General features: G+C 43.0%; 1 protein-coding gene across 4 annotated transcripts in view; it reads right to left on the bottom strand.

Moving 5' to 3' along the window:
- Positions 1 to 1190: 1190 nt before the first annotated feature.
- Positions 1191 to 22567, bottom strand: part of LOC106092278 (exocyst complex component 3) — a 44349-nt gene continuing 22972 nt past the window's right edge. For 2 of the 4 annotated variants that reach the window (XM_013259087.2, XM_013259090.2), the window contains exon 2: positions 1191 to 3256. In XM_013259087.2, the coding sequence (XP_013114541.2) occupies positions 1619 to 3256 (1638 nt within the window). In that variant the 3' untranslated portion in view covers positions 1191 to 1618. Of the gene's footprint in view, positions 3257 to 16458; positions 16639 to 22567 lie in introns of those variants that run through there. The other 2 variants (XM_059369304.1, XM_013259089.2) reach the window with 2 other exon arrangements.

The following is a 22567-nucleotide window of genomic DNA, read 5'->3' as shown; positions in this document are numbered from 1 at the left end:
TTGTAAAGTTACACGTCCTCTGTCCTTGTACCGAGAGCTGGGATTTCGCTCAACATGCTGTCTGCAGTGTCTGGCTCCAAATTTCGCTCCCATAGAGGAGGATGCTGATGCATGTCTACATTAAGAATCTGAACCTGCTCCAAATTTCGCTCCCATAGAGGAGGATGCTAATGCATGTCTATATTAAGAATCTGAACCTGCTCGGGAGAGGCTCACTTCTGTTTGGCATCAGTCGACTTATATGCGCCGTTATCCTCGCGGCCTTTGTTGACAACAAGTCTGCAGAAAAACTGCCTAGGAAACCCAGGGTTACCACAGCACAACTGATAGCAGATGGTGTAGTAAATTTACACGCCGATTGAGATAGGACGATACTTTATTTCTACCTAGCATGCTTCACAAAACCCACAACATCAAGAAAAAAATGCTGGTTGCAGTGTAGGTATATCCTCCTGAAAATTTTAGGAGGTAATCTGGTAGCAGATATAATGAATGTGCAGGGGATATGGTGAAAAGTTATGGGGGTATCGCTATATCAATCCCCAAATGCCACTTTGGGTTATATTCCATCAAGACACCCAATAATGATAAGGCACCTGGAGCCCATGAATTGCCGTTCAAGACCGAAGGCGACACCCAAATAAGGGATTTTCATCATCTGAGGTCCGATCTGTGTGTGTTCATTGCTGTCTCGAAAAGCATAGCTGCAAGCTACCGGGCGCGTCCAAAGGTTGCGGATAGTTGATTGCTCCATACGGAGTAGCTGCAACGGCAATCGCGGACAATTAGCTGTATCGAGCGGAGAGTCTCAGAGAGAGGTCGGACTACACCTGCTATTGCACAAATACTGAGTGCCTATGATGCTCGATATGACAAGGCGCGCCAATGGCGCCAATAACCAATGGCCATCCTGTTTGTGAGGCGTTCGGTCCTTTGGACAGAAACGACATACTCACCTATAGGAGCTTGACGAGGATCGCTACATCCACATGCAATGTGGCTACAACAGCAACCTTCAATTCCTTTGGCGAATAAAAGGACCCCATGTCTGAGTTTAGTATCCCTTCCAAATTCATAAAACTTTGAGGTATGGCTTAAAATGACTGTTGATCTATAATGAAAATAGGAAAAACTCTATATTTTTCCTATCAAATTAATAATGAGAAGATAACCCGATATCGTAAGGGCTTATGTTGCTTTCTTTTGTCCTATTAAATCTATCATAAGACAATAAACCTGTGTCATTAAAAGTCTATATACACTCTAGCAATCGCTCAAATGTTCAACTTCTTAAAGACGTGATTTTGTGCATACCACTGTGCCCCGCAGCTATAAAGGAACTGTGAACGAAAAAAACAAGCCGGTGGCAGAACATTAAACGTTCCAAGCAATATCATAAAGTAGCCGCAATAGTTTTGCCAGCTTTACGTCTGCTGTTTAAATCAACCAATTGATTTGATTTATTTCATTTTTTCCCATTTTATTTCAGGACTTTAAATATCATTAACAATGTCTTCAAGCATTCAAGTGGGGCCTCCTGCTGCTACCTAAGCGAGACCAATCCCATTGATTGCTTAAAACATTGCCCAAGTTAATGACATTCAAAGTCCTAAAATTGTTATAAGTTTGATTTGGGCAGTTTATGCGAATTCCTAAGCATGCCATAGAAATCGGCCAGGCGAGTGGCCTCACGCCATCCCGCCTCCACTGCCCCATGCACCGTGGAGAAATAATGATCGCTGGTTGCCTCACCGGCAAATTGCACTATGGGTTTATCACAACGCGACTGGTTGTAGAGAGGCTCTACGGTTGGCTCGCCATTTAGCACCGGCTTGGTGGTGACCACATGCAGGGGTTGGGCCAATTCTCGGGCACTGGTGCCCACCTCTTCGGTGTACATGGATCGAAATGAATAGGAACCTCGGAAATTCTCATTGGTATACCAGGTGGAAGTTTTGAAGTTGCACGGCTCAGGTATGTCCCATTGCAGAAATTTCCTAAAGAGATACATGCAGCCGGCCAGTATCTCATCCTCGGGCAGTGTTTCCATGTGACGACCATTGGCCCCAATCATCCAACCACTCAACAATCTTGGCTGATTGTGATCACAGTAGAAGCCGAAGACATCCTCCAGCCAGGCACGTGGGGTGCCGCGTATATCGGCTATATCCTCATCACGCCACAGCATGGTAAAGCCAGTCCATTTGTCGGGCCAAAATTGCTGAGGAAACTCTATGAATATCTTGTTGACTGTACCAAAGGCCAAGCCATCAATGGCCCTTTGCTTCTCCACAGGCAATTTGGGATCGAAGAGCATCAGTTGCTGCTCCTTGAGTACCCCCAAGGACACAGTTAATATCACATGATCCGCCACAAAGCAATCACCATCGGCACAACGTATCTGCACACAGCAGTCATTGCGGCTCCATTCAATACGTGTCACCTTCTTGTTTAGCAATACGCGTTTCTCCAAAACTCCCCATTCCGTTTTTAACTCTCGCGACCTCATAAGCAGGCGTAGGAATTCCACATAGCCCTTGTCTTTCCAATTCAGCAGTATATCACCCTCACATTCCCAATATTCCAGATACCCCTTGCCTGAGACATCGTCCAAAGTATCGGAAGCCTCTACGGAATTTTCAAATTTCTTATAGTTCTCAAAGAACTCCTTGGCTATCGCCATATCAATATCAGAGTTTTCGGGTCTTCGCAAGGCCTCATAGAATTTATTGTTCAAATAACTGCCCAACGAGCCTTGGCAGTTGCGCAATTCCATTTGCCTTGTCACCAGACTATCGTTGACAATATCCTTAAGCCTTTGGCTAATGTCCTCAGGTACAACTTCGCGATTTGAGCGCACACATTGATATGATTCGTAGACATCTCCCGTGGAGTCAAGGAGATCGTGTTTGTGCGCCAACTCATAGACCATATTATCCTTTTCGCCATGACACCATTGGGCTCCCAGATCGATGACATTGTCAGCAAAGGGTATGGTGTGTATGCGGCCACCAATACGTGATTCAGCCTCTACAATAACCACATTGTCAAAGCCATAATCGAGTAGTTTTGTGGCACAAGCAATGCCGGAAGCTCCCGAACCGACAATGACTATCTTCGGTGAGCTCATTTCAAGCTGATACAGCTGACGAGCCGAGGAAGTATAAGAATGCACCCGGGAAGATGTGGAAAATAATACCCTCAGCAGCGGGCGCTGGAATTTGTTAAGGGAAGAAATCCAAGCGGGAAGAGTTATCTGCAAGGAAAAAAGGAAGAGAAAGGACAAATTAGAAATTTAAAATTCTAGGTAAGTAAGTTTAGAGTGGCATTCTACATTCTTAACAGAATCACTTTGACTGCTTTAGTCCATTGTGATACCACAGTAGCGACAGACCAGGCCCCAAGAGGGAATCGAACCCACAACCCCCGCGCTGGCAAACAAAATGATGGGCATAAATTTTAGTGATATAAATCCATAAATTTTCCTACGAAGTCCATCATAATTTCCGTTATAGTTGAATTCCAACGAATTTTTTCCTTAAAAATCAAATTTATATTGTCCTGCTTAAAACCATTTGTGTCTTGCTTCTATTCAGATAATAGAGTAGCCAAAATCTGTCCTATTTAAGTGTAAGCTCAATGCGACACCTTTGTGGGTGGCAGTTTTTACATGGCTTTTATGCATGGCATATTAGCTCGCAAATGTTGCCGGCTTGAGAAGCGGACAACCATCGCTGAACATTTTATCTGATGTTCTCGACGGGAATCGAAGAACCCAGGCGTTCCGCGTCATAGCGGCCATGCTAAATTCTACTACGGAGGCTTTCATCCTTGACCTCGTCATCACATACTCTGCAAAAGTCTGTTTCTCCCTGTGTCCATCGAAAAGTCAAGGGCCTAAAGTTGCCATGACCAACCAGAACTCCTATCAGCAGTCCGAAGTCTAAACTCTACCACAGTGGCTTTCATCCTTGACCTCGTCATCGCATACCCTGCAAAACTCTGTTTCTGCATGTGTCCATCGAAAAATCAAGGGCCTAAAGTTGTCATGACCAACCAGAAATCCTATCAGCAGTCCGCAGTCTAAACTGTTCTATGGTGGCTTCAATACTTGACCTCGTCATAGCACACCGTGCAAAATTCGGTTTCTCCCTGTGTCCATCGAAAAATCAAGGATCTAAAGTTGCAATGACCAACCAGAACTCCTATCAGCAGTCCGAAGTCTAAACTCTACTGCTGTGGCTTCCATCTTTGATCACAACATCGCACACCCTGCAAAAATCTGTTTCTTCCTGTGTCAATCGTAAAGTCAAGGGCCTAAAGTTGCCATGACCAACTAGAACTCTTATTAGCAGTCCGAAGTCATGTTTCCTTAGCCACAGGATAAGCGATTTCCTGTTTACCCAATTGGTTCCGTGGCACTATACGCACTCATCAGCGTTCCATTCAAAACCAGCTCGTCGGCCGGTTCTTTCCCTTCCACCCATTAATGGCCTGCAGGTTCGAAGAAGTTTCTTTCATCTTTCAACTCAGCCTCAGCTTGACGCTAGAGACTACAGCGCCGCTTGACTGATCACATATATAGTGACAATCCAATCAATCCAACCCACATAGAAATTGTCTTCAGAACTGGCAAGACCTCCACCTGAAAGATGGTCATCCATTCGACGTCTGCGTGATTACCTGTTTCCAAGGAACTCAATAAAGACTTTTGCCTCGATGCCTTCATTTCTATTGAAACTCATTCGTGTTCACAAAATATCCTGAGAAAGGCTACGCCGCCTAACATGCCCACCCCGTTCCACGCCATCCCGCGATGCAGCAGAGCTTGACAGGTTTCACGATGTTTCGAAAAAGCTTCTTTCATACTCTAACCAGTCTCGACCTAACGCTAGAACCGTCAACGACGCCTGACTGTTCACTCATATGGTAACAGTCCGATTGGGTAGCTGCTCCCGCATCGAAATTATCTCTAGTACATTCTGAACCTCAAAGACCACCGCCTGCGATACGATACATCCATTCAATCGCCTGTATAATTCCCAAATTCTAAAGAACTCAATTTAGACTCCTGCTAGAATGACTTCTTTCCAATTTAGACCCATCGGAGCGCACAGAAGGTTCTGAGAATGGCGGGATATTCACAGCAGAATTCTGGGAATACCTCAGTCCAACCCATCAAGAAGGAAGGACTCCTCTGGCGAATAATTCATCCTGCTTCATATAGCATGACGACATGCCGCATGTCCTTCAAAGTGTTCAAAGTTTGAGAAGCCTAAATTCTTTTGTCAGGCGATCTTCGTTGCCATATACCCAAAATACAGGTGCAAAGACCTAAGATCGTGTATGGCATAAAGAGCCTTTCTCGGGGTACCTCTTCTTGCCCCAGAGATCAGCACCGCATCGGTGCTCTGAACCTTTTCAATCATCCTGCAGAGGACAACGTTGTGAAGAGCCGGATTCCACATCAGACATACACATAGGTGAGAATCGACCAAACAAACGCCATAAACAACCAGTATACCGTCCCTGACCTACGACTCCAACTCTTTTCGACATTCCTTTTCCGGCTTAGTCTCTGACCAAAAGCAACGCCCAGGTACTTGTCCTCCGGAGAGATTGGCAGCTCCAACTCCATCGAAGACAGATCCCCTGAAAACACCCATGTTTTGTCTCCTGGTGAAAGGTAACACCTCAGTCTTTCTGGGATTTATGCTAAGCCGGTTGAGCCTAGCCCATCAATATTTGCCCACACTATTGTGCAGAGCCGGATGCCACCCACACCAAATAACACCATAGGGGAGGATCGGCCGAACAAACGTCATAAACATCCAGCGTACCGGACCTGACCTACGACCCCAACTCCGTTCTATCGAGTTGCAACAGGAGTAGAGCGCAATAAGTCCTTTTAGCCCCTTCCTCGACGTCCCTTCACCAGCTTAGTCTCTGGTCAAAAATAACGCCCAAGTACTACGCCTTCGGAGAGTGCTGAAAAATTCCAGCTTCCGCCCCCTGATAAAAAAAACACCAGCTCAGTCTTTCTAGGATTTATGACAAGCCCATTGGTCCTAGCCCATCCAGACAGTTTCCCACTCAACGGCCCTCGAACGATATCCGTATTAATAGAGAGGAATCTGCCAGCCACCATAAAAGCGATGTCATCCTTGTAGGTAGCAACCTTTACTCTCTCCCTCACGAAAGACATCAGAATCCCATTGATAGCCTCTTAGGACACTTCTCCTTGCCCCAAAGATCAACATTGCCGCAATACCCTTATACCTCTTGGATCATCCTACGGAAGCCACCTTTGCCCAAAGCTCGAAGCCATACCAGACATCAATCTTTGTCATCAGCGTAGGTAACGACTCTCCCTCTCGTATTGCATTAGATTCCCATGACCTCTTTGAACACTTTTCCCAGTTCCAGAAATCAGCACCACAGGTGTACCCTGTACCTGCTCGATAATCTTACGAAGGGCAACGTTTCGCAAAGCCTGATGCCACTTCATATCACCATAGGTGCAAATCGATCGAACAATCACCCTAACCATCCCTCGTATTTGCCTAAACCCATTCTTAGCAACAGGAATCGAGCGCATTAAGCCCCTCTCTCTCCAGCTTTGACATTGGTCAAGAATTACGCCCAAGTACCCATCCCATCCAGGACAAGGTGTCCTGAAAACACCCACCATTCATCACCTGATGAAAGGCACCAGCTCAGTTTTTCTAGAGTCTGAGTTGAAAAACCTCAGAATCCCATCGATAACCCGGCACTGAACACCACACAGGTTGAAACTTTCAGCTCCGATCTTTGTGGAGTTCTTCGTTATTATGAGAAGCTCAGCTGAAAGCAGGCGTGCCCACAGGTTGCGGATAGTGCAATACTCGGTAGAATACGGAGTAACTACAATAGCAGTCGCGAACAATTAGTGATATCGAGTGGAGTGGAGCGATATCGAGTGGTCCTCAGGTGATAGGACATGTAGCACCGGCCATAGCTTACAAACTAAGTGTCTATGATACTCGATTTGACGAGGCGAGTTATTGGTGGCTTTAAATAATCAATGGCTATAAAGTTTCAGCGGCAATCGGTCCTTTAGACCGGAACGTCCTTTTTCTTAATAAGGATCAATACATCCACATGCAAATATGTGGCTGCTACAACAACAAAGGGGGAATAAACCCCTCCTTGCGGGTTTTCTCCAGTCATAATCTTTCCTATCGAGCGCTCTACTAGTGATTTATAAACCGGACTTTCGTCACAATTCACCAAAAGAGGCGCATCTGCCAGAGCGCAATTTATAGATTCCGAAAAATGCCCACGAACATTCCACTAAGGAACTGGGGAAAACTTCTCACATATCAATGAGCGCATTCCGATTAAAGTTTAAGCTCAGTGATAAGGGACCTCCTTTTTATAGCCGAGTTCGAAGAGTGTGCCGCAGTGCACAGTTCCTCACAAATGTTGCTAGCGTTAGGAGGGAAAAACCACCGCTGAAATTTTTTTTCTGGTTGTCTCGCCAGGATTCAAACCCAGGCGTTCAGCGTCATATCTGGACATAACCTCTGCGCTACGGTGGCCTCCAACTCCAACTCCAACTTCACATAATTAAAAGCCCTTTCTATGCCCAAGAAGGCCGACAAAGTGAAGTCGGCCATACCCAAAATTTCCTTCGATGTAGCCAACCACATCAAGAAAGGCACTGGCAGCCAATCGACCTTTATTGGAAATGTGCGGATAGCCGTATACCAATGAAGGGTCGGGACGGTTTCTAACACACGTACCAATTAGTAACTCCAGGTTCTTTAAGGCGAAGAATGGAAGAATGATTGGCCTGTAGTCCTTCGGCAGAGAGTGGCTTGGTTTCCTGGCCTTCGAAATGAAAACCATCCTTACCCTCCGTCTGTCAGTTGGCAGGTAATCCAGCAAAGCTTAGCCTCTATAACCAACCCTGCCCAAACGATGGACAGAGACTCGACACTGTGTTGAATCAGGGAGATATCGAAAGTATCCGGATACACCGACCCTCGGGTTTCATCCAGTAACTCCCTCCCTCTTCCTGGTTTCAATCTGTAACTCAAAGATGGAAATAAGTCTGTCATTTCTGAACACAATAGTTGATAATGGGCAAAATTTCGTGGCCTCACAAGGTTCGCAGCCTTTTGGTGGACTTTTAAAGTTTATAACCTTACCTCAATGAAATTTCCTTTGGATTGCGAAAGGCGCTTATGCACTCTACCTACCAACCATAATATGTGTATATAACATTCCTTGGAGATGAGTCAGCGTTTCCCAATAAAATGTTTTAAAGATATCTCCATCGACTCAATATTGACACATTTATTTCATATCTCATAGTGGGACAATCAAACATACCACTTGACCATTCATTTACATTCATAATGACATACAGCAATTTTTCTACTCTACATTTTCAATACAACAATTTAAATCTTTCAGGACCCTATTTTTCAAAAAATTATGTCTCCAAATTGAATCTCTAAAACCGTTTTTTCAATAACGTAATTCGGCTTAGATTTTTTTCCCTTACACCCTTTCTTTCTCTTCTAAAATCTGTAATTATTTCAAAATTTCTTATCTTCGCCTGAAAAACATACGCAGTCTTTTGTACTACAACTAAAATAAACAACTTGCTGCTGCTGCTGCTGAGAGTAAATAAATGCCACAGTTCGCCTTAATGCCAGCCGACAGTTAGAAGTGCCTATTCAAATGGCTTTTTGTCACAAATGTTGTTGTACGTTGTTTCTGTGCTTCCTACTCGACATCTGCCTTCATCCTCCTTTGCTTCTATATCCTTTAGATAATGACTAAAAGGATGTAGGTGTATGTATTTGTGTGGGTGTGAGTGTGTTGACAGTTTTCTTTTCATTCTTTTAACATTGTTGCCATTTCTGTGCATTTTCATTTTACTGAATGTGCATAATTTTCCATATTATGCACACTTATAATATTTTCTCACATCCTACCCTTTGCCTATCGTCTTCTTCCTTAATATGTCTTTTTAGCTCATAAAATATCCTTGTCAGCCCGCCCTTAGAATGAGCCATTTAAAGAGCATTTTTCAGCGATTCCTCTTGTTCACATACACAATTGCTAAGCAAACAGTATAACAGCAAACGCTTAAATCCACAAAAAACGGAAGCTATCATGTTTTTTCTGTGCTTTTTAAATAATTTTAAGATTTTCCAAGCGGATATGATGAGGATGTATAATGAGCAAGCAGTGAAAAGTATTGGGGTAAGCTAAAAATGGCTGTGTACTGTGGACGTGCTGTGTGCCAACGATCTTCGCCAGTGACGTTTATATATCTCATTATACCGAATGGGTTTCTATGGGAGTTACACATCGAAGAATATGGCCATGTGAACCATACTTCAACACATGGAATATAGGAGGTGCCACAAAATCGCTAATTTTCAAATTCCATTGACATAAGTCTAATTAGCATATCGCTCTATATACACACCGGAAGCCCGTCAGGAACCCAAAATTCCCTTTGATGTAGCCAACCCCGTAAAGAAGGGCACTGGCAGCCAATCGACCTTTATTGCAAACGTGCAGATAAAGAATGATTAGCCTGTAGTCCTTCGGCAGAGAGCGGCTTGGTTTCCTCGCCTTCGAAATGAAAACCATCCTTACCTTCCGCCTGTAAGTCGACAGGTAATCCAGCAAAACTCAGCCTCTATAACCAACCCCACCTCCAGTCATGGACAGAGACTCGACACTGTGTTGAATCAGGAAGATATCGAAAGCTAATTTTCAAATTCCATTGACATAAGTGCAATTGGCATATCGCTCTATATACACACCGGAAGCCCGACAGGAACCCAAAATTCCCTTTGATGTAGCCAACCCCGTAAATAAGGGCACTGGCAGCCAATCGACCTTTATTGCAAACCTGCAGATAAAGAATGATTAGCCTGTAATCCTTCGGCAGAGAGTGGCTTGGTTTCCTCGCCTTCGAAATGAAAACCATCCTTACCTTCCGCATGTCAGTCGGCAGGTAATCCAGCAAAACTCAGCCTCTATAACCAACCCCACCCCCAGCCATGGACAGAGACTCGACACTGTGTTGAATCAGGAAGATATCGAAAGCTAATTTTCAAATTCCATTGACATAAGTGCAATTGGCATATCGCTCTATATACACACCGGAAGCCCGACAGGAAGCAAGCAACAACAAGATTTTTGCTGCTCAACAGTTAGCAGGACGACTCTATATGTCTAAGGGCGATTGGCAGAAACTCTCCTACCCACGAGAATACACAAAAGAGTTTCATCAAATCAGTTTTTTACAATTTGAGGATCAGCACACTGATCAAGCAGCAACATAAGGTTAACACAAGGGTAACCAGGCTCTTGGAGACTGACCAATTCATCGTATAGTAGTGCGAGACAGCAAAAACGACTTAAATTAAACTAAAATCTAAGTAAAGTAGTTAGAAAGGATTAAGTTCGGCCGGCCTAACTTTGGATACCCAACACCTCGGTTTTTAATCACAGTCCGAAGAAAACCCACCATTTATGCATCCATTACAGCTATATCGACACATGGTCTGGTTTGGAGTGTAAATCAGAAGATCGGTCTACATAGGGTCTATATCCAAATAATGACTTATCTGGATCATACTAGGCACGGTCCTAAAACAGCTGAAATGCAAATTTACCCATTAACATTCAATTAAGGAAGAGGGGTAAACTTCTCACATACCAATGAGTGCTGTCCGATTCAAGATTTTATGCTCAATGACAAAGCACCTGTTTTTTATAGGCGAATCCGAACGGCGTGCTACAGTGCGACACCTCTTTGGGGAGAAGTTTTTACAAGGCATAGTGCCTCACAAATATCGTCAGCATTAGGAGGGGATGAGAAATTTTTTTTATGATGTTCTCGCCAGGATTCGAACCCAGGCTTTTAGCGTCATAGGCGAACATAGAAACCTTTGCGCTACGGTGGCCTCCAATTTAAGCGAAATCGAGTAATAAATGCTACATTTATGTACCAAGCGTTATGGAAAAAAATTCCCTCCCGGGAGAGCATCCTCCAATCAAGCCTCTGGAGAATTGTAGAATGACAAATGGACGAAGTGCCTGGAAAGAATCCAGGTACGGTTGAAAGTATTCAACCATTATCCTTTGTCTTCTCTTTGCAAAGGGGGGCACTGACAAAACAGTTGCTCGTCCATCTCTAACTCCTTCTCGCCATCGCACACCTTGAATCTCCCTTCGTCCATCGCGACCCCAAAGATCTGACGTTACAATGACCAGTCAGTACTCATATCAGCATTCCGAAGTCATGCTTCCTCAGCCCCAGGACTTTTGACATAGCTCCAGCCCACCCCCAATACAAATATCATAAAAAGCGTCCACCCTATCAAGAAACTTACAGTTATATCGTAAAAATCCGATCTGGCCATCACTACCTCATCGGCATCTCCAGTGGCTCCATGTCGGCCAAGACCCAGCCTGAAAACCTCTACACCCGTCCCAATGCCGCTCTCTCAACCGCCAAGACCGTGCCTGCAAAACGCTATTCCGTCCCAATGCCATTCTGTCATCGATATCGTCTCCAGTGCCTCCAGGATCACGAGGACCTCCGCCTGAAAAATGCTACAGCCGTCCAAATGCCCTGATACCAAGGTACTCAATGAATCCTCCTACCCCGTTGTCCCCATCCAAAGTTGCTCGAACGTTCCCAACTTCTCCCAACCATGGCACACCCTGAATAAGTCTGCCTCTCCTTATATCCAGAGCGACTTCAAAGATCTATCGTTAGAAAAACCAGTCAGGGCTCATATCAGCCGATTCGAAATCGTGTTTTCTCAGCCTTAGGATAAGCAACGTTTTGCTCGGTGATATACTCGGCCACAGGGCTTTAAAAATCCTGCAATCCATAGCTCCAATCCAGGTAGAAAGCGTCCACCCTACCAAGAAACTTACAGGTATATCATAACAGTCAGATCTGGCCAACGCTCCTTCATCGGCATCGTCTCCAGTGCCTCAAGGACCACGAAGACCTCCGCCTAAAAAACGCTACACCCGTTCAAATGTCGCTCTCTTATCGGCATCGTCTCCAGTGGCTCCATGTCCGCCAAAACCCCGCGTGAAATACACTACAACCGTCCCAATGCCGTTCTCTCTTCAGCATCGTCCCCAGTGCCTCCAGGACCACTAAGACCTCCGCCTGAAAAACGCTACAACCATCCAAATGCCCTGATACTAAGGTACTCAATGAATCCTTCTGCCCCGTTATCCCCACCAAAGTTGTTCGAACGTCTCCAACTTCTCCCAGCCATCACACACCCTGAATGAGTCTGCCTCTCCTTGCGTCCAACGCGAATTCAAAGATCTAAGGTTACAATAACCACTCAGGGCTCATATCAGCCGTCCGAAGTCACGTTTCTTCAGCCACAGGTTTATCGTGGCAGAGCGATCGGGCCACCGTTCCCTTAACGGCATCGTCTCTGGAACCGAGAATACCTTCAACTCAGAAATGCTACACCCGTCCAAATCCCACTCTCTCTTCGGCATCGTCTTCAGTGGCTCCATGTCTCCATGTCCGTGTCTGCCGCCTGAAAAACGCTACACCCGTTTTTCCCAGGATCACGTCCAAATGCCCTGATACCAATGTACTCAATGAATCCTCCTGCTCCGGTGTCCCCATCCAAAGTTGCTCAAACGTCTCCAACTTCTCCTCGCCATCGCACACCCTGAATAAGTCTGCCTCTCTTTGCGTCCAGCGCGACTTCAAATATCTGACGTTACAATAAACAGTCAGTGGTCATATCAGCAGTCTGAAGTCATGTTTCCTCAGCCCTAGGATACGCGACGTTTTGTTCGGTGATATACTCGGCCACAGGGCTTTTGACATTCTCTAATCCATAGCTCTAGACCACGCCCCATTCGAGCGGTTATCGTAAAAATCCTTCACCCTCCTTAATCGGCATAGCCTCCACCGCGCCGCGTAGACTTTCCCCTGAAAAACGCTGCACTTGTCCAAATGCCGCTATCTCATCGACATCGTCTGCAGTGGCTCAATGTCCGCTAAAACCCAAACTAAAAAACGCTACACCCGTCCCAATGCCCTGATTTCAAGGAGCCCAATGAAGACTCCTACCCCGGTGTCCGCTACCCATGTCCAGGCCCATCCGTGTATACACAACGCATGGGAAAAGCGGGATACCCGGAGCTCAATGATCTTTTTATAGGAAAACGCCGTCCAACCTGTCAACAAGATAGGACCCCTCGGCAGAACAGAAGAATGAGGAAAGACTCCCTCAATGTAAGCGCGATTTTCGTAGCCCCATAACCACCATGATGACGAAAACGACCTTCAGCTTCAGCAAATTTCCATTTATAAGCAGAAACCACAAAATAGAGAATAATCTCCAAAATCGAAACCTCCGCAAGTGATGCGTTAATAATCCCACCTTTTAGCTTAGTATTAACCTCGGAGTTCCTCTTATCACAACATTTTATATCGAGCCCCCCGGCAATGATACCTTGATGATTCTGCCTTCAGCATTGCATCAACCTTGGACTTCCCTTTGTCTGCCCACTGGCAGTAATGCGTTCATAATCCTGCCTTTCGGCATCGTATCAACCCAATTCACCAATAGATAGGGATCCACATATTTACCAAAGGGCCTTGTATGGACTTCAACTTCACGTTATTAAGAGCCCCTATTTTGTCCAAGAAGGCTGACAAAGTCATCTCGCTCACCCCTAAATTTGCTTCTATGTAGCCAACCAAATCAAGAAGGGCACAACTCGGCATGGGACGGCTATGAATACCGCACGGTTTGGAACTCTGAGCTCCGATTTGTGTGGTGTTCATCATCGTCACGATAAGCTCGGCTGAGAGCTATCAGGTGCGTCCACAGATTGCGGATAGTGGTAGTAGTTGCGGGCAATCAGCGACATCGAATGGAATGAATTTGAAAACACACGTGGCACGTAAAGTATAAATCGCTGCACAACCTGGTATAACTGTTATGTAAACCAAACAACAGGCTAAGGTGGCATGGGGCTGCTTGTGAGTAGTTTCATATGTTGGGAAATCATTGTCTCCTCAAAAGTCAGTATTTTTTCGAACAGGACAATTTTTTGTTTTTAAATATTTCCTCAATTTCTTGTAAAAAATATAGCGGTACACCCTAAGACCTTCTCCTCTCTTTGCCATTCACACAACTACCCACGTTCGCAGGCACATATACTCTAACATGTATATAAATCTCGCTCTCTGTGAGAATATTTTAAGAAGTAACCACTTGTAATTGCAGTAAGAAATTAACGTTAAAGTCAACACAAAGTGATTAAATGTGCACACAAGCCTGAGTGCATACAGGGGTAGGGGTAGGCAAGGAGACCGCCTATTTGATACTTGTACACACCTACCGGTACTTAAACACAGGTGGTGTAGATGTATGAACCATTGAATATTATGGGCTCTAGTGACAGGGGTGCTTATTCGCACGTCTTGTAAGTAAATGTAACAACCATTGAGAATATGGTAATGGTAAAACTGTTATCAGGTGAAAAGTGGTTAGGCTAGAACGAGGAGATGGGGCCTACTACTGTTTTGCATTGTTGTTTTCCATATTTAATGATATGTAGGTGGAATGAACCTGAATGAAAATGAGCACGAATGAGGATGTGTTGTTGTTCAGTTGAGCAGATGAACTTATAGAAAGGAGGAGAATAAAATAAGAAAGAGATGTCATAGCATTATCAAATGTTTTGAGTGGTTTAGGAAAAAGTTCTAAACTGAATGTGTTTCAACTTTGTCTCTCTTAAAAAACCCTTGATGATTAGATTAAGTTGAGCTACAGTGGGAGTTTGATAAATAGTTTGACTTAGACAATTTAAGGCCACAGTGGTAAAAAAAAAACTTTTGTTTGATTCCTCTTATGGGAATCAAGTTCACGGCTATCGTGCTGGTAATCCAGAACGGTTACCGGGACGCGGTTCAAATTCTAAAACAGCTGATTACTAGCTTAGGTGTATGTCCATAGTGGCATGGGGCGCATTAATATCTGCGCCCTCTTTTCAACCTAACCTTGCTATTGCAATAAATTCTTTATAAAAAGCTAGTATTCTTTTTCATAGTGAACTTCTTTAACATTTTATTTCTTTCAACAATTTTATAAAATTTCGCTATTCGTAGACATAGTGACACCTCTTTACATTTTCCCCATGTCTTTGGTCAATTGACTTGTTGAATGTTTGTGCGGTAATTCACAAAGTGCGCAAACGACATCGGTATTAGTCCATGTAAATTGAAACTAAAAGTTTCTGTACAACTGTATTAAACATAAACGTGGTATGGAATTATTCGCCTGCCACCTCCGTAATGTGAATAAATAAATTGGCTTTGAATAGTTTTGCATGGCAAAGTTATGATGTGATTATGAAAAGTGTGTGAAATGTTTGACACTTTATCAAAGAAGTATTTGAGAGTTCATAAAATATTCATAAAGGTCAACGTTAATCGAAATGAGGTCAGTTTTCGAATATAAAGTACAACATGGGCAGAAGTAGATTGTGATTGACTAAAATGTGAGGGCGTCTCGTCGAACTTTCTGTAACAAGAGAAGGAGAAGGCCTTGTTAACACTTATGATTATTAGCTGGTCATTTTAAGAAGTGGAAAAATTGACCTTTGAATTTTCATAGAAATTTGATCTATATTTCATATAAAAACTTACAAACTTTTACATATAAAATTTAGGAACCACCGATTTTCAAATGGAAATTAATTAAATATATGTTTTATTTAAAGTTCGACTAAAAATTTTTATTAAAATCATAGAAAATTAAAGTCAGTTTGATTAAAACTATTTCTTTAAAACATTTAAAAATCATTTTAAACATTTGATAAGACTCCATTTTTTATAGATAAATCGATAAATATCGATTTGCGTGAAACACTCATTTCCGTGGAACATTTATCCGTGAAACATAAATCAATGAACATTGATCTTGTAATGTTTCAAGCAGTATTGAATTCTTTCAATGAAAATTCGATAAGCATCGATTTTTTATAAAGTGTCATTAATATCGATTTTTTATAGAAAATTCGATAACAGATTTTTCATAAAAAATTCGTTTAACGTCAATTTGGTATACAAAATTCGATTTTATATGAAATTCGATAAACATCGATTATTAATAATATGTTGACCAAAATCGAATTTTAAGGTCAAATTTGAAACAAAAAATTTGTTTATAGAAAATTCGATTAATATCCATTTTGCACACGAATTTCGATTAACATCTTATTTTTATTGAATAATCGATAAATATGGATTATTCAATAGAAAATTCGATTTGATTGATCTTCGATTACTTTATTAACATTTCGACAAATATATGTATATCGGTGATGGATACACTACCACTATTGAAAAGACCAAACTCTTATTTCTCTATAGCTTACACATTCCGTCTTGTCTCCTTTCTTGTGTATGGGACCTGAGGTTCCAATCATCGGTTATGCGTTGTTCTAGCCAGATTGCGCAGATAAGCTGATGCATACGCCTTATCAGTGTGTCGTCTCCAGTATAAAATAGTTCATCAGGTAATCCGTCGGCTCCTGCTGCCTTGTTGTTTTTCAGTCGGGTCACTGCTTTTTGGACTTCATTCTGACTAGGAGGTAAACATTCTATACCATCATCAGGAATTGGTTCTGCGGTATCCTCTTTGCCGCCATCGTCGGACACTAGCAATTTTCATATCATGCAGGAGGATGTGTCTGCACCAAGGCCATCGGTTTGATGTTTAATTCTATGGTAAAATTTCCGGACTTCATTCTGACTCCTGTAGATCTCAATTCGCTCACACTTTACTTTTTCTTTCTGCGGCATAGACGTTTCTCCTCTCTCCTTTTTCCGATACCTCTCCTTCATCTGGCACCATAAGTTTCTTGGGGGAGTATTTCGGTACCCAACTACGGATTTCGCGGCATTTTCCATGGAGTGGGCAATTTTTTGGCACTGCATTATAATATTATCGGACAAAGGAGTGCTTTCATCAAGCAGTTGGGTCAGTCGAGTGGAGTATGCCGTTGCCATCTGTTGTGTTTGCAGCTTTTCAATGTCCAGCTTCCGTTCAGTGTCAGATCGTGCTTTTCTCAACATGCTCAAACATTTGCTGCAACAAGGTAGTGATCCGAATCTATATTCGCCCCACGGATCGATCGTACATCTTATACATCCTTCCATCTATCACAACGTGAACAATTTGGTTCCTCGTGTTTTGATCGGTTGACAGCGATGTGGCTTTGTGAATATTTTTATGTTGAAATCTGGTGCTGCTAACTACCATGTTTTTCGCCGCGGCGAAATCTACTAGCCTCAATCCATTATGGGATGTTATCTCGTGGCGGTTAAACTTTCCGACTGTTGGACAAAAAATGTCTTCCTTCCCTATCTTCGCATTAAAATCTCCCACAACGATTTTAATATCATGGGCGTGGCAGCGGTCATATTCTCTCTCTGGGCGCTCATAGAAAATATCCTTGGTCTGCTCGTTCTTGTTTTCCGTCGGGCATGAACACAAATAAGGCTAATAGTGGAGAATTTGGCCTTTATACGAATTGTGGCTACTCTCTCATCCACCGGAGTAAAGCTTGAGACAAGGTGTTTAAGTCTCAGACTAACCACAAATCCACAGCCAAATTCATGCCCGTGTTATGCGATGGAACGCACTTCCTGTAAGGCGATAATAACTGCCTTGTACTTCTCCAATACCTCCGCCAGCGCGTATACTGCACCTTCTCTATAAAGAGTGCGGACATTCTAGGTGCAGATGGGCAAATCATGGCCCTTTTTTTGTTTGCGTGGATCGTCAACGTTAGGGGAGTCCATTTTTAATACTTGTTTCTTAGAGTGATTGTTATAGTTTTCTGGGGCGGGTTACTGGCCCAGCACCCCAACCGCATGGGTTTTGTGGGGTCGCACATGTATCCCTTGATGTCGACCCCCTTGCTCTAAGATCCGACGCTCGCCTCCAGATGCCCCTAACCTGGGAACAGACGCTGATGTTGTCCAGTGGTTATTTGAAGGCGCCAATAACTCGACTTGTCACCTCGAGTATCATTGGCACTCTTAATTAAAAGCCAGTGCCACCTAACTCCTCACTATGACTCTCCTCTCGAAATCGTTGACTGCCAGCGGCAGCATTATCAGCTACTCCGCATGAAAACGAAGCTTTCCACTACGCGCAATTTGTAGACGCGCCCGTTAGCTTCAGCTAAGCTTCCGTGAAAACGATGTCGGGGCTGTGTGGCGAAAACACAAGTTATCCCGTGTCGGGATAACTAGTTTTAGGTTTATTTCTCTTTCGAGAGATCAAATATTATTGGCTATGAACCCTCAGGGGATACCACAACACAACACATGGCAAAAGTGCTACTGTTCGATTGTGCTCGATTAAAATTATAAATAAAGTTTAATTTTTTACTCAAATGGAAATAGTCTAATTATTTTTTGTAAAAATATTTGTTTGAGAAGGGGCTAAAACATAACATATATGTTGTATAGGGTTTGGTCTTTTTATAACGAAATCAAATATTTTAAAATACACCTTAATCGATGAAAGTCTTTGCGATAAGCAAAACCTTATCACTAAGTGTGTTTAAAAATCTAAAAACAGCCTTTTTAAACCCCTAAAAGCTACCCAAATCGATTTAAGCATTTGCTTGTGTGCCTACTTCACATCTTTTGCAAGCACAGGTCGAGAAACGGAAACTAAGTTTAACACACACACACACACCACCACCCACCCAACAGCATGAAAATCCTAAAATGTGTGTAATATGTTCATGTGTATGTACTTACACCAATGCCATTTCGGAAATAAGATGTTATTCATAGCAAGGAGCCAAGGTGTAAGCTGCGAGAGAGATATATGCAGACATAAATTATTGCTAAGACTTTGTTGTAAGTCAGCATATCGATAGCATGCCATTATATATGCTGATGTGGCGCCAATAATTCTCAGCAGCCTTGCTCTTTTACTTTTGGCTTCTGTTATTGGAAAGGTATGTAAACAACATGGCATGAGCCAAATCATTTTAATCAACTCATGAGTTTTTTTTTTGCAGAGAATGCAAAAATATACCAAGCCCCACGTACTCGTATATGCTCTCCCTCTCATTTATAGCAATGAATTTATTATTGCCTGTGTTCTTATCAGCCACATGTTACCATTAACAACGACTTGCATGCCTAAAGTATTAATTATTTTATGCTTTCTTTATACAAATTCTTTACCTACCGAATTGTATATGAATATAACAAGCATATAGGTACATACGCACGCCAACAAACAAACACCCCATTTGTACTAAATATGTGGGGTAGATATGAGGACACATTTGTTATGACAACACCGCAAACAAATAAGCGCCAAGAAAAACCAAAAACATTATGTATGTATGTACTGCAAGTCAGCAACAAACATCAAGTCATTTTCGCCCCCCTTGCCATTTCATTCCTATGGCCAGTTTTTTTAAGGGCCAACAACATATTGCGAATATTTAGACGAAGAGAGCGAGTGAAAACGAAACTGCCAACATGGCACGTGTAGCAACTGGCGAAATATTGTTTAAACATCATTCGGTTTTAAGGGTGGCCATATTAACATCGTGGCTTCTTATTTTTTATACCCACCCCCATAGGATGGGGGTATACTAACCTAGTCATTTCGTTTGTAACACCTCGAAATATTGATGTAGGACCCCATAAAGTATATATATTCATGAACGTCTCGAAATTCTGGTTCAAACTAGCCATGTCCGTCTGTCGAAATCACGATAGCGGTCGAATGCGTAAAACTAGCCGCTTGAAATGTTGCAGAAATACTTAGTATTGATGTAGGTCGTTGAGAATTGCAAATGGGCCATATCGGTTCAGATTAGGATATAGCTCCCATATAAACCGATTTCCTGATTTGATTTCTCGAGCCTCTGGAAGCCGCAATTTTTTCCGATTTCGCTGAAATTTTGCATATGGTGTTCTGTTATGATTTCCAACAACTGTACCAAGTACGGTTCATATCGGTATAGAACCTGTTATAGTTCCCATATAAACCGATCTCCCGATTTGACTTCTTGAGCCCATTGAAACCATAACTTTTGTCCGATTTGGTTGAATGTACGGTCCAAATCAGTCTATAACCTGATATAGCTCCCATGTAAACCGATCTCCCGATTTGATTTCTTGAGCCCTTACAAGCCGCAATTTTTGTCCGACTTGGTTGATATTTTGAATGTAGTGTTCCGTTATGACTTCTAACAACTTTGCCGAGTACAGTCCGAATCGATCTATAACCTGATATAGCTCCCATATAAACCGATCTCCCGATTTGTCTTCTTGAGCCCTTACAAGCCGCAATTTTCGGTCTATAACTTGATATTGCTCCCATATAAACCGAACTCCCGATTTGACTTCTTGAGCCCCTGGAAGCCGCAATTTTTGTCCGACTTAGCTGAAATTTTGCATGTAGTGTTCTGGTATGACTTCCAACAACTGTGCAGAGTACGGTACGAATCGGTCCATAACCTGATATAGCTCCCATATGAACCAATCTCCCGATTTGACTTCTTGAGCGCTAATAACAAGCCGCAATTTTTGTCCGACTTCGGTGAAATTATGCACATGGTGTTTTTTATGACTTCCAATAACTATGCCAAATTCGGTTTAAATCGGTCTATAACTTGATATAGTTCCCATATAAACCGATTTCCCGATTTGATTTCTTGAGCCCTTACAAGCCGCAATTTTTGTCCGATTTGGCTGAAATTTTGCATGTTGTGTTTTCTTATGACTTCCAACAACTGTGCCAAGTAAGGTCCAAATCGGTCTACATCTTTATATAGCTCGCATATAAACCAAACGCTTGATTTGACTTCTTTAGCTCTTACAAGTCGCAATTTTTGTCCGGTACGACCAAAATCGGTCTATAACCTGAATTAGACTATCTAGCTATGTCTGTCCGTCTGTGTGTTGAAATCACGCTTTAGTCTTTAAAAATAGACATATTAAGCTGAAAATTTGCACAGATTCTTTTTTTGTCCATAGGCAGGTTAAGTTTAAAGATGGGCTATATCGGACTATATCTTGATATGGCGCCCATATAGACCGATCCGCCGATATAAGGTCTAAGGCCCATAAAAGCCACATTTATTATCCGATGTCGTCGAAATTGGGGACAGTCAGTTGTGTTAGGCCCCTCGACATCTTTTTTCATTTTGGTCCAGATCGGTCCAGATTTTGATTTAGCTGCCATATAGACCGATCTCTCGATTTAAGGTATTGGGCCCATAAAAGGCACATTTGTCGTGCGATTTCGCCGAAATTTGGGACAATGAGTTAGGCCCTTCGAAATCCTTCTTCAATTTGGCCCAGATCGGTCGAGATTCAAATATAGCCCCCAAGACTAATGTATGTATTGGTCTTATCGCGCTCCTGTAGAAACATTTGACTAATATCGCATTCAGTCCCCATTTCGAGCCCACGCCCCTTCTGCCTTTAGCCCAACATCTGTGAGTGTTCTCGGTTCGCTCCTGAATGTGACACGTCCAGTTCAGTTTCCTATCCAAGATCCCGCCTTAGTAGTTGACCATGTCTGATATCGAAATCATTGAGAAAACGTGGTGCGTCATATTTAAGCAACTTCATCGTCGCCCTCGTAAACAGCAATAGTTCAGTCTTTTCCGGTTTAACATTGGGACCTCTAGGTCAAGCCCAGTCGTATGCCATCTGCAAGCCCCTTTCGGGCCTTCTGCATGGCTGGTTCCGGTTCTTACCCCTTAGAAGTAGCACAACATCATCTGCCTAGCAGACGGCTTCAATTCCCTCCTCAGTCAGTATCCCTAATGGGTTATTAATGGTGCTCATCCATAGGAGTGGCAGTAAAGTGTGCATTTGGCATGCCGTTTGCTTTTTTCTCCCAAATATGTATGCGATGCGACCCACAATTTATCCACCTCTTCCTTAACATATATGAAGGCCACCGTAGCGCAGAGGTTAGCATGTCCGCCTATGACGCTGAACGACTGGGCTCGAATCCTGGCGAGACCTGGCGGTGGTTTTCTCCTCCTAATGCTGGCAACATCTGTGAGGTACTATGCCATGTAAAACTTCTCTCCAAAGAGGTGTCGCACTGCAGCACGCCATTCGGACTCGGCTATAAAAAGGATGAATCTTATCATTGAGCTTAATAAATTGAATCGGACTGCACTTATTGATATGTGAGAAGTTTGCCCCTGTTCCTTAGTGGAATGTTCATGGGCAAAATTTGCATTTGCAAGCAGGTTAAGTTCGAAGATGGGCAATATCGGACTATATCTTGATAAAGCCCCCATATAGACCGATCCGACGATTTAGGGTCTTAGGCCCATAAATGCCACATTTATTATCCGATTTTGCTGAAATTTTTGGACAGTCAGTTGTGTTAGGCCCTTAGATATCCTACGTCAATTTGGTCCAGATTTGGGTATATCTGCCATATAGACCGATCCTCCGATTTAGAGTTTGGATATA

The sequence above is a fragment of the Stomoxys calcitrans genome, chromosome 5 (assembly GCF_963082655.1).
Source record: "Stomoxys calcitrans chromosome 5, idStoCalc2.1, whole genome shotgun sequence".
Taxonomy (NCBI): Eukaryota; Metazoa; Arthropoda; class Insecta; order Diptera; family Muscidae; genus Stomoxys; species Stomoxys calcitrans.
This window is presented reverse-complemented; position numbering and strand designations above follow the sequence as displayed.